This window comes from Balearica regulorum, chromosome 14, assembly GCF_011004875.1.
Source record: "Balearica regulorum gibbericeps isolate bBalReg1 chromosome 14, bBalReg1.pri, whole genome shotgun sequence".
Classification (NCBI taxonomy): domain Eukaryota; kingdom Metazoa; phylum Chordata; class Aves; order Gruiformes; family Gruidae; genus Balearica; species Balearica regulorum.
Genome location: NC_046197.1, coordinates 4,051,514 through 4,070,149, shown reverse-complemented (window position 1 = coordinate 4,070,149; position 18,636 = coordinate 4,051,514). Strand labels below are relative to the sequence as shown.

General features: G+C 40.6%; 2 protein-coding genes across 3 annotated transcripts in view; one reads left to right on the top strand and one right to left on the bottom strand.

Annotated features, from left to right (window-relative positions):
* Positions 1–18,636, top strand: part of KCNIP1 (potassium voltage-gated channel interacting protein 1) — a 443,945-nt gene that overhangs the window by 30,976 nt on the left and 394,333 nt on the right. The window lies entirely within an intron of this gene.
* On the bottom strand, positions 1,933–11,903 carry KCNMB1 (potassium calcium-activated channel subfamily M regulatory beta subunit 1). Its single transcript, XM_010307780.2, has 4 exons — positions 11,716–11,903; positions 5,736–5,905; positions 4,047–4,242; positions 1,933–2,232 (listed from the first exon to the last, which is right to left on the bottom strand). The coding sequence occupies exons 2-4, from the start codon at positions 5,873–5,875 to the stop codon at positions 1,963–1,965; spliced, it is 606 nt and encodes a 201-aa protein (XP_010306082.1). The 5' UTR covers positions 5,876–5,905; positions 11,716–11,903; the 3' UTR covers positions 1,933–1,962.

The following is an 18,636-nucleotide window of genomic DNA, read 5'->3' as shown; positions in this document are numbered from 1 at the left end:
AGAACTGTAGAACATAACCAGCACTGTGTATATGGGCAAATCTTAACTGTCCCACATGACATCTTTGTCTCTAAATTGGAGAAACATGGATTTAACGGCTGGACCACTAGGTGGATAAGGAATTGGCTGGATGGTCACACTTAGAGTTGCGGTCAACGACTTGATGTCTAAGTGGAAACTAGTGATGAGTGGCATTCCTCAGAGGTCAGTACTGGGACCAGCATTGTTTAACATGTTTGTCAGTGACATGGGTGGTGAGATCGAGTGCACCCTCAGCAAGTTTGCTGATGACACCAAGCTGTGTGCTGTGGTCGACACACTGGAGGGAAGGGGTGCGATCCAGAGGGACCTTGACAGGCTGGAGAGGTGGGCCCGTGCGAGCCGCGTGGAGTTCAACATGGCCAAGTGTAAGGTCCTGCACATGGGTCGGGACAATTGCAAGCACAACTACAAGCTGCACAGAGAATGGATTGAGAGCAACCTGAGGAGAAATACTTGGGGGTGTTGGTTGATGAGAAGCTCAACATGAGCCAGCAATGTGCACTTGCAGCCCAGAAAGCTAGCCGTATCCTGGGCTGCATCAAAAGCAGAGTGACCAACAGGTTGAGCGAGGGGATTCTCCCCCTCTACTCTGCTCTCATGAGACCCCACCTGGAGTACTGCGTCCAGCTCTGGGGTCTCCAGTACAAGACAGACATGGAGCTGTTGGAGCGAGTCCAGAGGAGGCCACGAAGCTGATCAGCAGGCTGCAGCACCTCTGCTGTGGGGACAGGCTGAGAGAGTTGGGGTTGTTCAGCCTTAAATTTGTATGTAAGCCCTGAAATTTTCCTGTGAATGATAGCTACTAAGTGATTCATCAGCTTTGTGATGAAAAAGCTTGTACTAGTTGTATTCCAAGTGCTAGTCAAATACAGCATGCAGGAAGTATCTTATGTTCCTTCTGTGTCCAGTAGCAATACGAAAATTGGCTGAGAGAAACAGGGCTGTTTTCAGAAAACAGAAAATGTGTCTGTATGTGCATCAGAGCATTCCGAAGAAGAGTCTTGGTGCTAGAAACAAACATGCCTCTATTGTGAACTATCTTTGCTACCCATGCAAACTTCTGTGGTTATGTTAGAGTACTGTATTTAGTAAAATGTTAGATTACTGTATTTAGTAAGATGATATGGATGTCTTCTACTATATAATCATATTCTTTATATCATGACTCCTTTTCCTTAACAGTTTTATAATATATCTAAATAGCAGGCAGGTAGCCTTCCTTGAGTGGTACGCTTGTTTCAAAGTAAAGCTAAGATTTGAGTCAAATACAAAAACTTACTTCCAATATAAGTTTCTTTACCGTACCTTGTATTTCATGTATTTCATTATATACAGTTGGTGTTAGATGTTTAGAGTGCAAACTTTGTAATGTCTGTGTGTATATTTTGTTTTTGGGTGGTTTTTCCCCTCCCCTTCCCCAAAAGCAGAGAGATTCATTAATACAAATATCTTTTTGGACCATAAAAAACACCTTCTTTTCTCGAGAGACGAGTATGCCATGAATACATCCTGTATCATTAATGAAGTATCTAAAGTGTGTGTCTACCAGTAATGATGTATATGGATCTGGCACTAACTGGTTTCAACCAGCCAGAAAATTAGGACCCTCTCTAAAATGTGGAACAAGAGTTTAGTATTAAACTTGAATCATAGCTCTGTAAAGCAACTGTACTTCAGAAAACCAAAGGAAACAACAACAGATAGTAACTCGGTCTGTGTTCCTATGAGGTATTTTCAGGCATTCCTGGGAATCAATTTTATATTTTGTAACGGATTGCCATCCATAGTGGGTGCTATTCAGTTTTTTGGAATGCCTGCCCTTGCATTGACACCTGGTATATTAAAAGTCACAAAATACAGGTAAAGACAGGCAGAACAAAGGCACTTGAATATGTTGCAACAGTCTGTACTATTTATTTTTTACTGCCAAGCAGAAAGAACGGAAACATACTGACTAATTTTTACCAGAACAATAATCAGACATCCACCAGTAAACATGAGTGTAGGCCAAAGGAAAGCAAAGAGGAGGCCTTTTGGGGGATAAAGTCTGCTTAAAATGACATTGGTCTGTGTTCCTCCTGGGTCATAGTAGCACGGGAAAGTCTGGTATTTTTTGAAATTGCTTGCAATTGTTTCTATTCGTGCTTTAACTTCTTTAGAGTTCTCCGACTTGCCTGGGACGTACGAGCACTAGAATAAGAAATGAAAGTGATTCATTACAACAGATACCCTAATACAGGATTTGTAGTTAAGTCAGATTGTCAATACTAGCATGTATGTTTTACTCAAAATTTTCTGTGGTTTGACTAGTATCCCTGGAGATCATCTTGGTTTCCTTACGTCCGTAACCGACTTGCCATGCTTCCTATTTCTGTCAGTGTGTCTGTGTCCCCAGGCCATAGGTTTACAGGTTGGAGTGTTGTTGGCAACTAATAATACATATGTGCTCAAAATAAAACTGCAGTCTTTGGGACTGTCACTTTATTATTACAGTGCCATGCTCATATTCCTAACTGAGCTTCTAGGCACCACCACAGCAGAAATGTGTTAGTTCTGCAGAAATTCAGAACTGGCTTGTTAGTGTGCTGAAACACAACGGTGCTTCACTGCGCACCTCTGGTTGTAACTAGTAGAACAACAGGAAAGTATGGCTGTTGGAGGCTTCCTACTTGTCCTTGTAACACAGAACTATTTTGACCTGTAGTAATAAGATATTTAGTTTTCAGTGGAAATACTATTAGACTTTGAAGCACTCATTTTCATTGTTGTTCTTAACACTTTATTTTCTGCAATGATATTTTGCATACATCATAATGCTGAGGTGTCTTAAGCTGGAAACTGGCCAAGGCAGAAAGGGGATGGTTCCTGACCTCTGAAGGCTTGTACTTGCAGTAACGCAAACAGTAGGTAGGAAATCAGCAAATCACCTCCTCTTGCAGTGAACTAGACTCTTTTCGTTTCAATCTACAGTAGATAATTTCTGCTTTGCCACTTCATTGTATGTAGCTTTCCTTGAGACAGTCACTATAAAGATAGTCATGAGCTAGCAAAATTCTCTTCAGCTGAAGTGTTTTATTTCATCAGGTTTGCGGTGTGAAACTCTAATGTATATAATTTCTTTAAGATGATGAACACTTGTAGTCTAAGCATGTTTGGTTTGGATTGTGAAAGTGCTCCAGTCTTGGTCATCCAGGATCTGAATTTCACTTTGTCACCTTTGAGAGTGCTGAGCTGAAGTAAGGCCTCTGAAGTACTCGTGGTTTTGGAACTGAAGTTAACCTGACCTTCCCTGGGACAGTGTACCTGTAGGAGCACTTCTGGTTGTGAGGGAGCAAGTCTAAAAACATTGAGCTGTTTGCTGATTCCCAAGCAGAAATGCTGGCAGAAATAGAAGGATAACACCCTACTTCCCTTCCCCAATCTTTCACACATCTATAAAGCCAAATTAATACTGTGCACCCATGTTTCTGTCCCACCCATGGTCTGCACTCATCTTCTAGGAAACAGATCCCTAAAAAGACTGACCAAGGGACCTCTACCACAATACCCAGCACCTCTGCTCTACACCGGTGCTTCCTACAGTGCCAGTGCCTTCTCCATGAGTCCAGGCTTCTGCTGCCATGCTGACCAGAAACAGTTCCAGACAAAACCAAAGACAAATGAGATTTCTGGGCGATCGTCTGGCAAAATTATTGATTTGTTTCTCCTTTCTAAAATGTGCATGTCTTATATATATATTTTATATTTATATGTTAAATGTTCAGTTGGTGTGATTGCTTAACAAATATTAACTTAATGTTTGATGTAACATTTAAAACAAAATCCAAAACTGTGTAACTTCTGGAATATTTAAAAAGTGCCTTGGTCTAAGCACAGACATTAACACATGAAAGATGAACAACTCCTACTCTTACTCAGCTGCTTGGTTTAGAAACAATCACCCCTTCTCCTCAAAGGCATTAGATAGCAGCAGAGAGCTATTATTCAATCTGTGTTGCAAGTACCTTAGAATTTCTTTCCAGTGTATCTTCAGTTTGATACAGCATAACCTCTTGTCCTGAGGCTGTCAGATTAACCCACACCTGTAGACATGGGTAAGGAAAGATATCCTCATCCTCTGAGCCTTCGCTGTTTGGGCTAAGAACTTTGTCCTTGATGTTGGCTTTGAGTACCTTGCACACAGTTTCTGCTGTCCAAACACTACAAAAACAAAACAAAAAGCATTGCTTTTAAATGTGTTAGCAGCGTCTGTTATGAGTCGTGTGCTGGAGGTGCATCTGTGTGTGCCAGCTGTGGATGGGAGCATGGGTAGAGTTCATGGCTGCTCAATCGAGGTGCACTTTGCACACCCCGAATTGATGGCTGAGCCTGGAGAAGGGCTGCCATAGGCAAGCAGTGCAAGAAAATTGGTTGTTTGTTAAACATTCTGTGGTTTGAAATTAGATTCTAACCCCATCTCTAATCAGCCTCAAGTGTTGTTCAAGAAAGAAAAATTGCCATGGATTTTAATGTTTGGTAGTAAATATTTGGAAGTGCAGTACATTGGCAAAGCTTGACCTTATCTGGAATCTGACTGAGCATAGTGGAGCTTTTGATCTCTCAGAAATATTTCTACTATTTTCATTCGATAATTCTCAGAACTCGGATCAGTTCCCACGTGTTTCCCTCCCTTCTCTCCTTTTCTTTATTACATGGACCTTTTGCATGAATAAGAAGGATTTTGTCTGGCAAAAATTCACTTTTTGTTGTTACTTATCACTTTTTCTCAAAAGTTACTCTTTTATTACTGATAACACAGTAAGCTTTTGCTTACAGCAGTACACTGTGGTAGCAAAAAAGTGAAGAAATAATCTCACTCCAGATCTTAAGAAACTCATCTTTTTACAAGCTATTGTCTTTTGTAATGTAATCAGGAGGCTGGAAAATACATAAAATGAATGTGAATTACTCTGAAAAACATCATCTTTAAAACAAACATTTTTGAGCTTAAAGGTGCTCTTAGCAAGAAGAATGAGGTGGATGTACTCGCTTTCTCCATCAAAATCTTCAAGCATTTTAAACTGAGTTGCACTCTTTTTCTTTGTTTTTTTTGCAAATTGATTTTCTGTGTGGAGGCAGAACTTGCAAAATGAAATAATAAAAATGTGGGTAACAGTAACTTCTTCAGCATTCATTGTATTCTGCAACATTTGCTAGGGTATGCTGGGCTGTTGAAGGTGCTAGTTTCTCATGATTGTTGATTTGAAAGTAAGATACAGATTCTCGGCTGAACAATTTTACCATGACTTCTGTTGCTTAAGTTTTTATAGTTTTATTAAAAACAACACATCCTCCTGCGCATGAAAAAGATGATTTTTTTTCTTTGCTTTGGCTTAGCTTTCTATTATCAAGATTTGATAAGCATGCTTGGTGGGTTTTTTTACAAGTTTTCATCGTAAACGCTTTGGTTTAGTCTGTTCTCATTCTAGCCCTGAGGATGATTATTCCCTCTTTCTTGTGCTTTACCCGTAAATGCCTGATGGCTTCTTCATTCACTTTTTTCTTTCTCTTTTCTTCTGTCTTAAATTCTTATGAGCTCTTCAAGAACATATTGTTTGTTTATTGTACAACACAATAACATATATTTTGGCACTGTTTCACTAATTGTTTTTGCTGACGTGGGTCTGAATTCATAAATAAATGACTGTTATTACCTTCGAGTGTAGAATGGCACAATGGTGATCCCAATAAAAAAGTACATCATCATGGAACATGCGACCATTCCCAGTCCCAGGCACAGGGCTCTTGTCTCCCCTCGCTTCTGTGCAGTCACCAACTTTTTTCCCAACATCATTTAGAGTTGTGAAATCTGAACAATCTCTTTCTGGTATAAAAGAAAATACAGAAAGGAGAGGGAAAGCATGACTATGATTGGCTACAGGTATCGCAGTTGTGGAACACGTTTCTGAAATATAATGTATCCCATGGAGGAACAGTCCTATTTTTGCAAAAAATAGAATTCAAAAACAAGTTACTGTGGTTTTTGTTATCTGTAGACTCCTTTTTCTACTTTCTTATATTTACCATATAGTACTTTAAAAAGTGTGTGTGTGTAGGCTAGGACATGGGGTAGAAAAACCTGATTACTTTTGGGGAGAGTTCTGTTAACAGCCTGATTGTCCTCAGCCTTAATTCGGTCTATTTTATGTTGCTGCTTCTTTGAAGTAAGAGATACTGCGTTGTGCATTGGTAAAGGCTGCATGAAGGGAAAATCCTACCACAGTACAATCCTTTTTACATTACACATTTTCTTCTGGGTTAGTCTGAAATGTGGTTGTCTTATTTCAAAAGACGTGAAATGATTTAAAATTTAACATTTGAGATGCCCAGTTCTGACTTCTGCTTATTTGTTGTTTGGCCTTGTCCATTCAGGGATGCTCAAAACTTGATGTCCAACCAAATAGTGGAGAAAAGCTGCGTTTTCTAGACGGAAGTAGTATGTTGCCACCAAACACAATTGGACAGGATTATAAAACACAGCAGTTAGAACTGCTATTGCTTCACTGTGAGCACTGGGTCGGGACTGCTGCTGGCACAAGTGGGAGAGTGCAACCTGTGAAGTGTTGGTGTAACACTGGGGGAACTCTCAGGCAGAGCTGTCCAAACCTGAGCTTGGGAGTGACTGGCATTTCCCCCCCTCCAATCTTTTGCCAAGTAGCATTTTAAATTATCTTGCTAATTCTTTGATAAAGATTGCTGTGAAGCCATATGCCATTAAGTCAGCATGACTGATATATAGGATTAATAGATAAATGAGCCATAACAGTTGCTGAGAGCTCAACCCATCACCAGTATCTGTTGCACTAACAGCTGTAACTGAAGGTTTCTGGGGTTTTGTTTTTTCACGAAAACGTGGTGCAAGATATAGTTGTGGCAAATGATGAGACTGTCAAGATTTGTGTGGGGTTTTTTGGGAGAAAGGAAGAAAGGAGAGCAGAAGGAGAAAGAGAAAATATGTTACATATGTGCCGAAGAGGTTTCAGTTGTCACGTGTGAGACAATGGTGCACAGCTTCATGCAGCAGCTGGTGTTTTCAGGATTTCAGCTTCAGGTGTGTGCAACTATTTAGCGTTTATCCTTACCGACTGCCTTCAGGATGGTATGGTCCCTGCCTAAATCCACCTGTGTTCAGCTAAGCAACAGAGGAAATACTAAGACTTAAGTTTTGATACAGTATAAGACAAACACAAGCCACAGTTAGTGAATAAGCTATAGGCTGGCAGAGTTGTGGTGTTTCTGGGGGTGGGGCAGAACACTGAGTTTGGCAAAAGACAAGATAAAGACACTATCAGCTCTCGAAAGCAACACTCAGATTATATTCACATTCTTTCTTTCCTATTAGTTCTGGCTTTCACTGGTAAAAATGCCTTATTTTGCTTAATGATCAAAGGAAAAAAGTATTTGAACATTGAAATGCTACTGGTTTTAGACTACTGTAACACCTGAATATTGTTATTACCAAAAATATAGAAGCATATGGACAGTAAAAGAGCTTTGGTTGTTTAGCATAACTTGGAGCTAGTTACAGAATTGTTTAAATATATAGTTTGAAGTTGATAGTATATAATATCAAAATGAAAGGCTGTTCTGAGGTGTCCCTATTAGCAAAAGATTGTTGCTGGAATACCGAATTTTATCCAGTTCCAAATTTAATTCCACTTTAAATAAAATATCAATATCCACTGTGAATATTGTAGAGAACATTTTGAAGGGAGTTGTTTTTCTGATGATCATATATAATTCACTGGCACTGTAGGAAGCATCTTAAGCTGGAAATTGCCATAGGATGAGCCTTACCCACTTACTGACGTTTGACTTTAATACAGAATGTGCGCTAATGCCCTTAAATGAGGCTGTATTGTGTTTTTCTAAGTCTATGGGTCTATAAATAGAACATCTGGCATCAAGCACTGTCAGCGTGCTCACGCCATGCCTGCAGGCTTGTGTATAACCCTGCACAGAGGCACGTGCACCCCTCAAGGAAACTTGGGTAAATGTTGTTAGTGACTGTTCCTTGGAAACTTCTGTTCTAACTTCTAGTTCTGTGGGGGGAAAGTGGAAACATTATTTTCAAAAACAAAGAATTCAGAAATATTTTAAATAATGAAACGCTGTACAACACAGCACCTTAAGACCAAATGACACTAGACTGACCCTCCTTTACCTGTTGTGCAGCTTGGTCAGAGGGGAAAATGACATAAAGGAACATCATTGGTCCTGGAGCACAAGTCCTGAGACCGTGTGGTTCCTGAGTTGGCAGTTCCTCATAACACACTGGGAAGCTAACAATAGGCAAGTGAAAACCTGTGTTGTTAGCGAGAAATTCTTACATACAGTAACAGTGATTAATCCTTAATTAGTTCTGTGGGAAAATGGAAAAGCGAAAGATTGGTACTGCCACCATGGCTTGTGGAAAGCTTCTAGTTGGCCTGTACTGTTAATATCTTGAGTTTTAGCTCAATCATAATGTTTACGTAGCTGTCCCAGTCATGCTGAGAAACACTGGGGTAATCAGACCCCTTGTTACATGGAAAACAAGAACTGTGGGACTATTAATCAAAGAATTAATAAGAAATGTAACTGCCCCATCAGTCTGCTTGAATGTCAGCCATATATGCAGCAGAAGTATCAGTAAACTCATCCTTCCTTAAATCATCTTAAATTGCCAGACTACCTCCTTAAGACACATAAGGAATTCATTTGTGTCAACTGGAAATTTTCACAAGTGGCCAAGAGGTTTCCTCAGCATTATGTGCAGTGTTGTTCCCCACCCTGACACCAGCTGGGCTGCCTGACTCTGGTTCTCTGCGTGGGCTGCTGGGTGATCCTCCTTGCCTCTGCTCCCCCAGTTCAGATGTCTGCTCCTCCCCAAAGCGAATAAGGACATATGAATTATGCAGAGAATGTTAACAAGAAAGATTGGTCTAAAAATATCTCACTGAGTGCTTCTATAAACATAAAAAATAACTGGCTAGGTCTTCAGATGGAGTAAATCAGAGATGCACATGTCACTGTTGTGTGGCTGCACCAGATTAGCTGTAAATGTGGCCCCTAAAACTGAAATACATACTTCCTGCTGTGGGTTTTTTATGCTTTAAAATTTAGAAGACCAGGAAAATCTGTAATGCTATTTCATGCCTGTGCAGAAGAGGAAAGCCAAGTCAGTGAAGGAAACCCTATGTGCGTTTTTTCCTTTCATCTATCAATATTCTTATGTTCTTGTGCTGAAAATCCTGCATCTTCTGGATCTCGAGACAAAGGAATGCTGCATGCACACGGAAAAACATTTATTTGGAATTTCCCAATTGTTTAAAAGGTTAATTTTTTTTCTTCAGATTAAAAATTATTCTTTTCTGTCTCTTAAGCTCTGTCAATATGTATTAGGAGGAATGTTGAAAGAGCTAATTGTTTCCTCTGACAAAATCATTAAATCTTTGAAAAATGAAGCACTGCAGAGGACTGGATTGGCCCAGGAAGTCTCTGAGCGTATTTGAATTGGAAGATGTTGAAGTGTATGACATGGGTTTTAGTCCAGCCTTGAAGAGCGAAGCTAAATATATCTGTTGCAGTGAAGATTGTGGGGTGCCTCCATAATTATTAGGAAAATATAACCTCCAAATCTTTTCATAATGTTCCCTCTCCCTAATCTTCTTCTTCAGTCTAGTTAAATTATACAGTACATTTGCTGTGCAATTTCAATGTATAATCACTGCATTGACAGCTGCTGGTGATAATCCTACGGATGCCATCTGCTCAGGTTTGGAACAGAGTCCCCTGTTTTGATTAGTAGACGTGTTGGATACTCGATGGGAAGTCTCTGCCGCCTCCTCCATCTCTCAAGGAGTTTCAGTGCTGTGGCCTCCGTGATTTTGCGTGGAACCTCTCTCTCGGGCTATTCCAGGCTGCTCTTAACTTGAGTATGGCAGTATCAGTAGCACTGATGAATTCATCTCGCTTGCTGAAAAAAGGGTGATAAACCCTTCTCTCAAATTGTAGTTGGAATAAATATTAACAGTGAGCTACTTGAGTTTTTTGAGGTGGTTTATCCTATACTATATGGTGAATTTTCAGTGAGCATTTATATTGCTTTCAGATGAGCATCAAGTGCTAATACTACATCACACCAAGAAAAGTGATGCAAGTTATCTGCATGTCTAAAGCAATGGCAAGATTTTAAATAAGCCTGGCTCTTAGATCTCTACTGCCTCTGCATACAAAATAGCCACTTGCTTTCCCCTATCAAGAGCTAACTTAATGGTTACCTTGTTTTATTCTCAAAACACTTTGTGTTAACAACAATAAAATTGCTGGCTTTGGGTATGTAAGAGGAGCATAGTATTCATCACCAGTTTATTTGGCCAGGTACTTTGTGTGGGAACCAGAAGGCAACCTTAAGGTTTTTTTAGATCTATAAATATGAGTTCTGTATTGGTTATGCTACTGTGGCAGAGCTGCACAGCTTAATATTTACTATCATCTCTGAGTAGATTTAGTTTGGTCACTCACACTTGCCTACCTGTGTCCATAAGTATTTTAACACTGCTTGGATTCCTCTTCCTTTCTGTTTCAATCTTGCCCTCATCCTTTTCTCATCTACTGACCCACTGCTTACACCCTGGGCAACAGACCTGAAGTCAAAACTACTTTTGTGTTGGCGCTTGCTTCCCCTCTCTCCGCCCTCCATTTCCTACTCTAGCCTTTCTATGCAATCCTTGCTGGTAACAGGGGTGCTGGGGTCAGGGAATGCCAGTTTTGTTCATTGCAAGTAGGTAAGAACCCATCACTTGGAAAGCATTCTGTGCATCTGGCACCACAAATACTGTGGGCATTACAGAATAAAGTGATGCTGAACCTCAATGGAAATGTGCACAGAAAAGAAGATTCTGCCATGTACTCATGCAGCTGTTTTGGAAACCTGAAGCAGAAATATTTTGCGTGCGAAATGGATACAACTACATTTATTTTATGAAATATGCTGTATCACTTTGCTTTATTAATGAAATCTTTACCTGATGTTACAGTAGTGTGAATTAAAGAAGTTAGCTTTTTAGTTGAAGAACCTATGCAGTTGTTTAAGAGTAATTCTGTTAGCTTTTAAACATAGTGGTTCTTAAAAAAAAAAAAGTTACTCAGTTCAGCAGTTCTGAAGTTTTTCTGGAGTGCTTCTTTTGGATTCTGTGCAGTACAGTGCTGCACAGAATGAATCTATTTAAGGGTAGATTTCAGGGAAGCTTGAAAGAGTTCAAGTGCTTGGTTCCTCTCTAACTTAGAGGTAGGCAAGCACAGACTGTAAAGGAATGCTGAACATCCAATGCCATGAAATGTCTAAGAGTAAAGGTATATTTACCATTAAAATTAATAAAAGCTATCATCTTATAAGGGCTGCAGACTTCTAAGATTCTGTTGTTTATGAAACAATTACGGCTACCTTTGCTAATAATTATAGAGAATTATCAGATAGATTCCAGTTACAAAAGAGAAAAACAACTTTTCTATAGCATGTGGGCTACCCGGACTGTCCTCCATAGTGCTGCAGTTTTAGAAAGATTGCTGCTTCCAAAAACACTATACTTCTCAAAACCCAAAGCTATTGCATGCTCCCAAGGAAAAACAGTTGCTTAGAAATATACTTACTGTTTTTGATGAAATGCTTCTTTTTCTGATGGAAAAAACTTCTGTTAAATGACAGGGCTGGGATAGTAGTGGAACTTAGAGCTGAAAGATATTTTTATTTTATTTTTTTTCCTTTCCTGTACTTCTCTGGGTTTGTTTTGCTGTGGCTGAACTTCTTAGTTCCCCTATTATGAAGCTTTCTGTAACCATAAATGGTAAGGTATGAGAGCACTGTCCTTTTTGAGATTAATTGCTGAAAACCAGGAAGCCACAATACTAACACCAATTACAGCTGAAAAGGCTGTTTTCTCATACTGTAGGGCCCCTTTACCACATATCCCAGTGGATTTGTCTTAAGCTATGGTCCTACTCCTTTTGCACAGTTTTTTTTTTTAGTTTAGAAATCCAATAGGTCTTTTGGGTAAGATTTAAGAAATTGACTGTATCAATGACCAGTGATACTGATTCTTAATTCTTAATACCTAAGTTATTAACAGCTGTGTGGGAATGCTTTATTGCCACTAGTTTTGGTCAGTTCGGATGCAACAGATGCTAAAATTTTGACTGTACATCAGAAAACTCTAGACAAGAACAAAAGCATCCATCGTGCCACAAATATGAGTGTTGAGCATGTTCCTCTTGTCAAAAAGCCAAGTCTGCTTCTGGGACATATGAACAGATGAGTCCTAGTACAGAGCTTCAGAGAAGAGCTAATTTTTGTTGTTGTTGGGTTTTTTTAGATCGGGAAACTCTTTTATTGGGAGACTAAAGGAACTGAAATGCTCAGAACATTAAGAGTTCTGAGCATTGTAAACAGGGGTAGGATCCCTCTACTGTGCTTTAGGTATCTAATAATTAGCTATTTCAGCTTAAGATGGTCTTCCAGGCTTGCTTTTAGTAAAAGATTTGAAGTTTGCATGTTCAGAGAGTTCATGCTGTCTGAAGATAACAGATGAATCTCCCCCAAAAGGACCTTTTCTATTATTACTGATGCAGAAGAGAGCACACAAAGCTAACTTGGATTTAGATAACTGTCTGTTAGACACTTAAAGCAAAGTAAGATGAAGCCTGCTACTATCATCTAGATTGGAAAGATTTATGATCACAGTCATTTTTTTTTAATATTTGAGAAGTGATGTGGCTAAACTTAAAGAATGACATTTGAAGGTTGGAAAAAGAGCTTTCTGAACAAAACTTATTCCCACATAAAACATGATCTGGTTGAGTGGAGTTTTCTATCGTTTTTTGATACTTAGGAAAAAAGACTGGATATTTCAAAGATGCAGGCTCTGGCTCAAGCAGAAGTCATGCTTTTAATGAGGAATTTATTAAAAGTGATTGGGCTGTGTGATTCAGGAGTCAAGGTAGAAAACAAGGTTACCCCTGCTGACTGAAATTCATGAATCTCCAACTCCGTCTCTTCTGCCTGCTCTCCTTATCTAATGACTAATACACATGGATCAATTTTTAACTGCTGCACTAAGGAGCTCTACTGCAAAAATAACACAAGACTTGTGGATTCCACAGGCAAAACAGAGATCACATTTTTAAAGTTCCTCAGTGTACTGAAGGAGGTGGTAGTAGAGTGCTCAGGCTCAGTTTGAGGTGCACTGGTGATTTATTTGAACAAACAGAAGCTATGCTCCAAGTCTGGTGCTACATATTACCTTTTCCTTGTTTCTTTTCTGCTCACATAAGCTGCGGACATGCAAGTCCAGGTGGCCACTGGCTCTCAGAGAACTAACCTAATAAAGTAACGTGGGTGTGCTAAAGGGAGGTGCTGTGCTGATATCCACTTCTAACCTTGGGATATTTTGATGTTCCACTGACCTGTACAGAGTGGTGTGTATATGTGAGAGCTGTATCAATGGCAAGCCAGATAATGTTTGTTGTATTATAAGGTGTAATTCTGTATTATAGTCTAAAATAGCCTCTGTCTTAATAAAATCACATAGAATATTTTATTTTTTTGCAACTTGAGGGAAGGGAGGAAAAAGGAACAATCTGGTGATTGAAATCACAGTGTGCTTTTACCCTGGTGCTCCTTTTCCTTACAAGAGCTGCAGTGCTTGCTCCTCCTGTAGCATTGCTCACAGCTATCATGGTGGGACACCATGAGCCCACTCACCTGCTTCCTCAAGGCAGAGTTTCCCTGGTCTCGGAGGAGCACGGGACCAGCCTTAGCCTCTACATGAGGATCTGCTGCTGGGACAATAATTTTCTGCTTATTTGTAAGCTGCATAACTGGTGATGCACAGTTTCTCCTGGCCTTACCCTGACCCAGAGAGGGGGTGCAGGGCCACTGCTGGAAGGGCTGTTTGAGAGTGCTCTTTGAGTATGGGTGGCAGAACAAATCGAGGCTGGTTAAGGTCAGCTGGAGCTAGACAGTAGCCCCTGTTAGTCTAAGATCCTTTTGGAAATACTAGTTTTTTGCCAAGATAAAAACTTTGCAGGGGCATTGCTAAGCCTCGCTCGAGGTGCTGTTTTGATGTCTGATCCCTGACTGTAATTGGGAGAAGAAAAAGGGAAGACAAAAAATGTCAGAGTAGGCTCTTCTGAACTTCAAATATTTTATTTTGAATCTGAACAACTTTTTTTTCAGCGTCTTGCTTCTGACTGTATTAAACCCTTTGGCTAAGGCCAAAATAAATTAAATTTGAGGGATAATTTCCCATGATTCTTTAAAAAATAAGCAGTGCTTCAACTTGAAAATAAAATGCCGAGTCTAAGTTAGTGAAGTATCTGCACTTAGAATTATCAGTTTCCAGAACTGCAAGAAGCTATCAGACAAACTAAAGATAATTAAGATAAATATTTCTGAGGAGTTGTTGTCTCTAAGTGCTGGTGGAAGAAAAAATGTGGGAGAGAAGGCATGTAGCTCTGACAGAGAAATTGTGTAAACATTAGCATAGGAGGGTTGTAGCTCTGTTTTGTAAATAAAAATATGAAGGAACTGTAGACATTATAACGGTGGTAGGGGAAAAGTTTCCTGCATTTATTTGCTGTACTACTCTCAACCCTCCCAAGGAATCAGACTGACTTTGCTGTGATTCTGGAGCTTCAAGGAAGCTCAAGAGAGTCTGGTTTTGACCCTAAGTGCTACTGAACAGTTTGTTGCTGTGACATCACATGAATTAGACTTATTTTGTGTTTGCAGGTGACCAGTTATGCATTGGGTTGTCCTGTGTAACAGGTGCATCTTCCTGGAAGTCCTAGTCAGGTTATCCAAGTAGTGTCTGTAGGCAAGCAGAAGTGATGTGAATTTGCAAGCTGTAAACTCTCTTCTAACTCTGATGTAAAGAGCAGTTCAGGAGTTTAAAAAAAAAAAGAGCAGTATCTTTTAGCTGGTCAGAACTGCTTATTCCATTTTTCTAAGCTGATCATCCTTAAGGGTTGTTTTCATGTTAGGGCATAAGAAAAACTCAATGGTTGTGAGACAGAGCCAATTTAATAAGTATTGCCATTTTATTTCTAGGACTTTCTGTAGCTTCTAAAGAATCAGTGAGCTGTGAAATGAGAACAGTTGTTTGGATCTTCAGAGAGCCCTGCAAAGTTATTAGCTTCCCCCCCCTTCCTAATTGGAACATATTCATGGTGTCGTACATTGTCATTTTTAATGGGCATCATAAAGAGAAGCTGTGGCTCTTGAACAATGAACAGTCACATATTAAAAATTATGCTAGTTAGAAGGAGGAGGAGGATGTCCTAAGTGTTGGCATGTCTAAATCAGACCCAGGCAAACTTTAGGACTCAGCTGCTTCCTTTTAAGTAACTAAATTAACACACTGTTGGACTTGCTGATAACTCACCAGTTTCATGAGGGCTGAGAGAGGCCTCAGAACTTGTCAATAGGTACATAAGCAGGGATTTTGAATTGCTTGGCCTCCAACTTCACAGCGTGATGGCTGTGTGCTTGTGATGATTCCCTGAGTGAAAGGTAGCTGTGCCATGATGGGCTTCCCTGCGATGTGTTGTACTGGTAGTAAGGCATAATGCTGTGGTAGGACTTCATTTCTCTCTGAAGTTACTGAGAACTCTCTTACTACTGTGTCTTGAAACTGAAGTTAGGGAGAATGCTTAACTGTTTTCGGGGTCCAGTCCTCTGTGGATGCATACTACCTGATTTCAGGGAAGTGCATGGTTTTCAATCAGAGAATAAGTACATATGATCTTTTCTCAGTTTGGATCTTGTATGTGTAATCAGTTCTTAACAATGTTATTCCAGATAGAGGAGCCAGCAGTGTTTAAAGAAAAACAGCTACCACCACCAAAAAAATCCCACCCCAAAAAACCAAACCCAACAACAAAAACCCAAACACACACATTCCCCACATTGTATAGAACTTTCAGTTATGAATTTGAAGTATTTTATAAGGGGACGTCATTTTTGTTTATCCTTGCTTTATAGACAAGTACAAGCAGATAACTGACTTTGCCTGGTAAGTGAGAGGCGATCAGATACTGGGTTTGCTGAGTCTCTGTACTGTGCTCTGTCCACTTTGTAGTTGGAGTACAGGGGAGGCATGGAGGTTGCTCTGAGAGCACGGCCTCTTCCACCTTACTCCTTTTATCTGTCACAGTGACTTGTGCTATCTCACAGTTGTATGCTTAGCTGTATTGACTGTAGCAAGCAAACCTGAAATAACAAATTTTTAGCCTAGGCAGGAATTGGTGTTGTCCTCTTTTGTCTGAAAGCATGTCTCAGGCATGTAATGTGTATCCCATTATGCTTTATGCCGATGGGAACTTTAGGCAAAGACTGAGTAGTATCTGATTTCAGGTAAACAGAAGCTGCTAGGAACGTAGACTTATGTTCAGGTTAACTACAACAAGGAGCAAATATAAGGCCTTTCCTAATCTTGCAAATTTAATATAGCAACTCTCTGATACAATATAGTATGAAATATAGTATACAGGTACCATGTGCTTATGCTGGGAGACAGAAGCATTACCAAATAATCAGGGCAGATGCTTATGCAATTTAACATGGAGGGCTGACTCTGGTAGTGTTGTTGCTAATGACTTCTGCTGTCATCTGTGAAGCTGGTTTCTGCAGTGAAATAGGTAAATGTCTGCTTCTGACACCTGTCTGTTCAGCATTTGTACTGCATCTGAAAGAAGGGCTTTCAACTCCTCATCTATAGAACAGGAACAATGTTTCCTTTCTTACTATCCTAAAGCCAAATATGTTAATGAAATGTAATTTTGTAATGGTAGGCACTCGGTATATTAGCTGAGTATAACTCAGTATATAGTCTGGCCAATGAAAGGAATTTTTTTTTTCCCCTGTATCGGATACTTCACCAAACTGACAAAATATAGACAGAAAGGAGGAGAAATGTAAAGAAGCTTTCACAAAATAAGATATTTAGACATGACCGTCTGATGTTAAGTAAGTCTATAGGAATGTTATTTCTGAGCAGATGAGTAGAATTGCACAGTACTGTATAATAGAAGACAACAGAGAATTGTTATGAGTTTTTATTTTATGAAACTAGAGCTCCTGTATTTCTGTCTAACCAACCCCAGGTAGCAATATGGCTGTGTGCAGTCTAACAGGTTCTGGATGTGTCAGACCTACTGGACATGTGATTTGCAGACAGGCATCTTAAGCTAAGCAAATCCAGCATGTTCTGCGTGATTTGATTTATTGCCTAAGTTCTGGACATCAGACAGCCTGGTTATAGCGAGTCATATAGAAATGATAAAAACTCTTTTCCTTTTTTGCCTTGAGGGAAACATCTGTGTTTTGGGGAGCCTGGATATTGATAACTTGAGTACAAGATGTATACCATACATGTATACCATAAGTATTGTTTTGTTGTTGCTTATGGGATGCATATGATTATAGAATCACATTATGATTATAGAATCACAGAATGGTTTGGGTTGGAAGGGACCTTAAAGATCATCTAGTTCCAACCCCCCTGCCACGGGCAGGGACACCCTCCACTAGACCACGTTGCCCAAAGCCTCATCCAACCTGGCCTTGAACACTGCCAGGGATCCAGGGGCAGCCACAACCTCTCTGGGCAACCTGTGCCAGGGCCTCACCACTCCAACAGTGAAGAATTTCTTTCTAACATCTAATCTAAATCGACCCTCCTTCAGCTTAAACCCATTACCCCTTGTCCTGTCACTACACTCCCTGATAAACAGTCCCTCACCAGCTTTCCTGTAGGCCCCTTCAGGTACTGGTAAGCCCCAATGAGATCTCCCTGGAGCCGCCTTTTCTCCAGGCTGAACAATCCCAACTCTCTCAGCCTGTCCTCACAGGAGAGGTGCTCCATCCCTCTGATCAGCTTCGTGGCCTCCTCTGGACTCTCTCCAACAGCTCCATGTCTCTCCTGTACTGGGGCCCCCAGACCTGGATGCAGTACTCCAGGTGGGGTCTCACAGGAGTGGAGTAGAGGGGCAGGATCACCTCCCTCGACCTGCTGGTCACCACCTCTCTTGATGCAGCCCAGGACACGGTTGGCTTTCTGGGCTGCAAGCGCACACTGCCGGCTCATGTTGAGCTTCTCATCAATCAATACCCCCAAGTCCTTCTCCTCGAGGTTGCTTTCAATCCATTCCTCGCCCAGCCTATAGTCGTGCTTGGGATTGTGCCAACCCACGTGCAGGACCTTGCACTTGGCCTTGTTGAACTTCATGCGGTTCGCACGGGCCCACCTCTCCAGCCTGTCAAGGTCCCTCTGGATGGCATCCCTTCCCTCCAGTGTGTCAACCGCACCACACAGCTTGGTGTCGTCAGCAAACTTGCTGAGGGTGCGCTCGATCCCACTGTCCATGTAGCCAACAAAGATGTTGAACAGTGCTGGTCCCAGTACTTACCCCTGAGGAGCACCACTCATCACCGTTCTCCACTTGGACATTGAGCTGTTGCCCACAACTCTTTGAGTGCGACCATCCAGCCAATTCCTTATCCACTGCGTGGTCCGT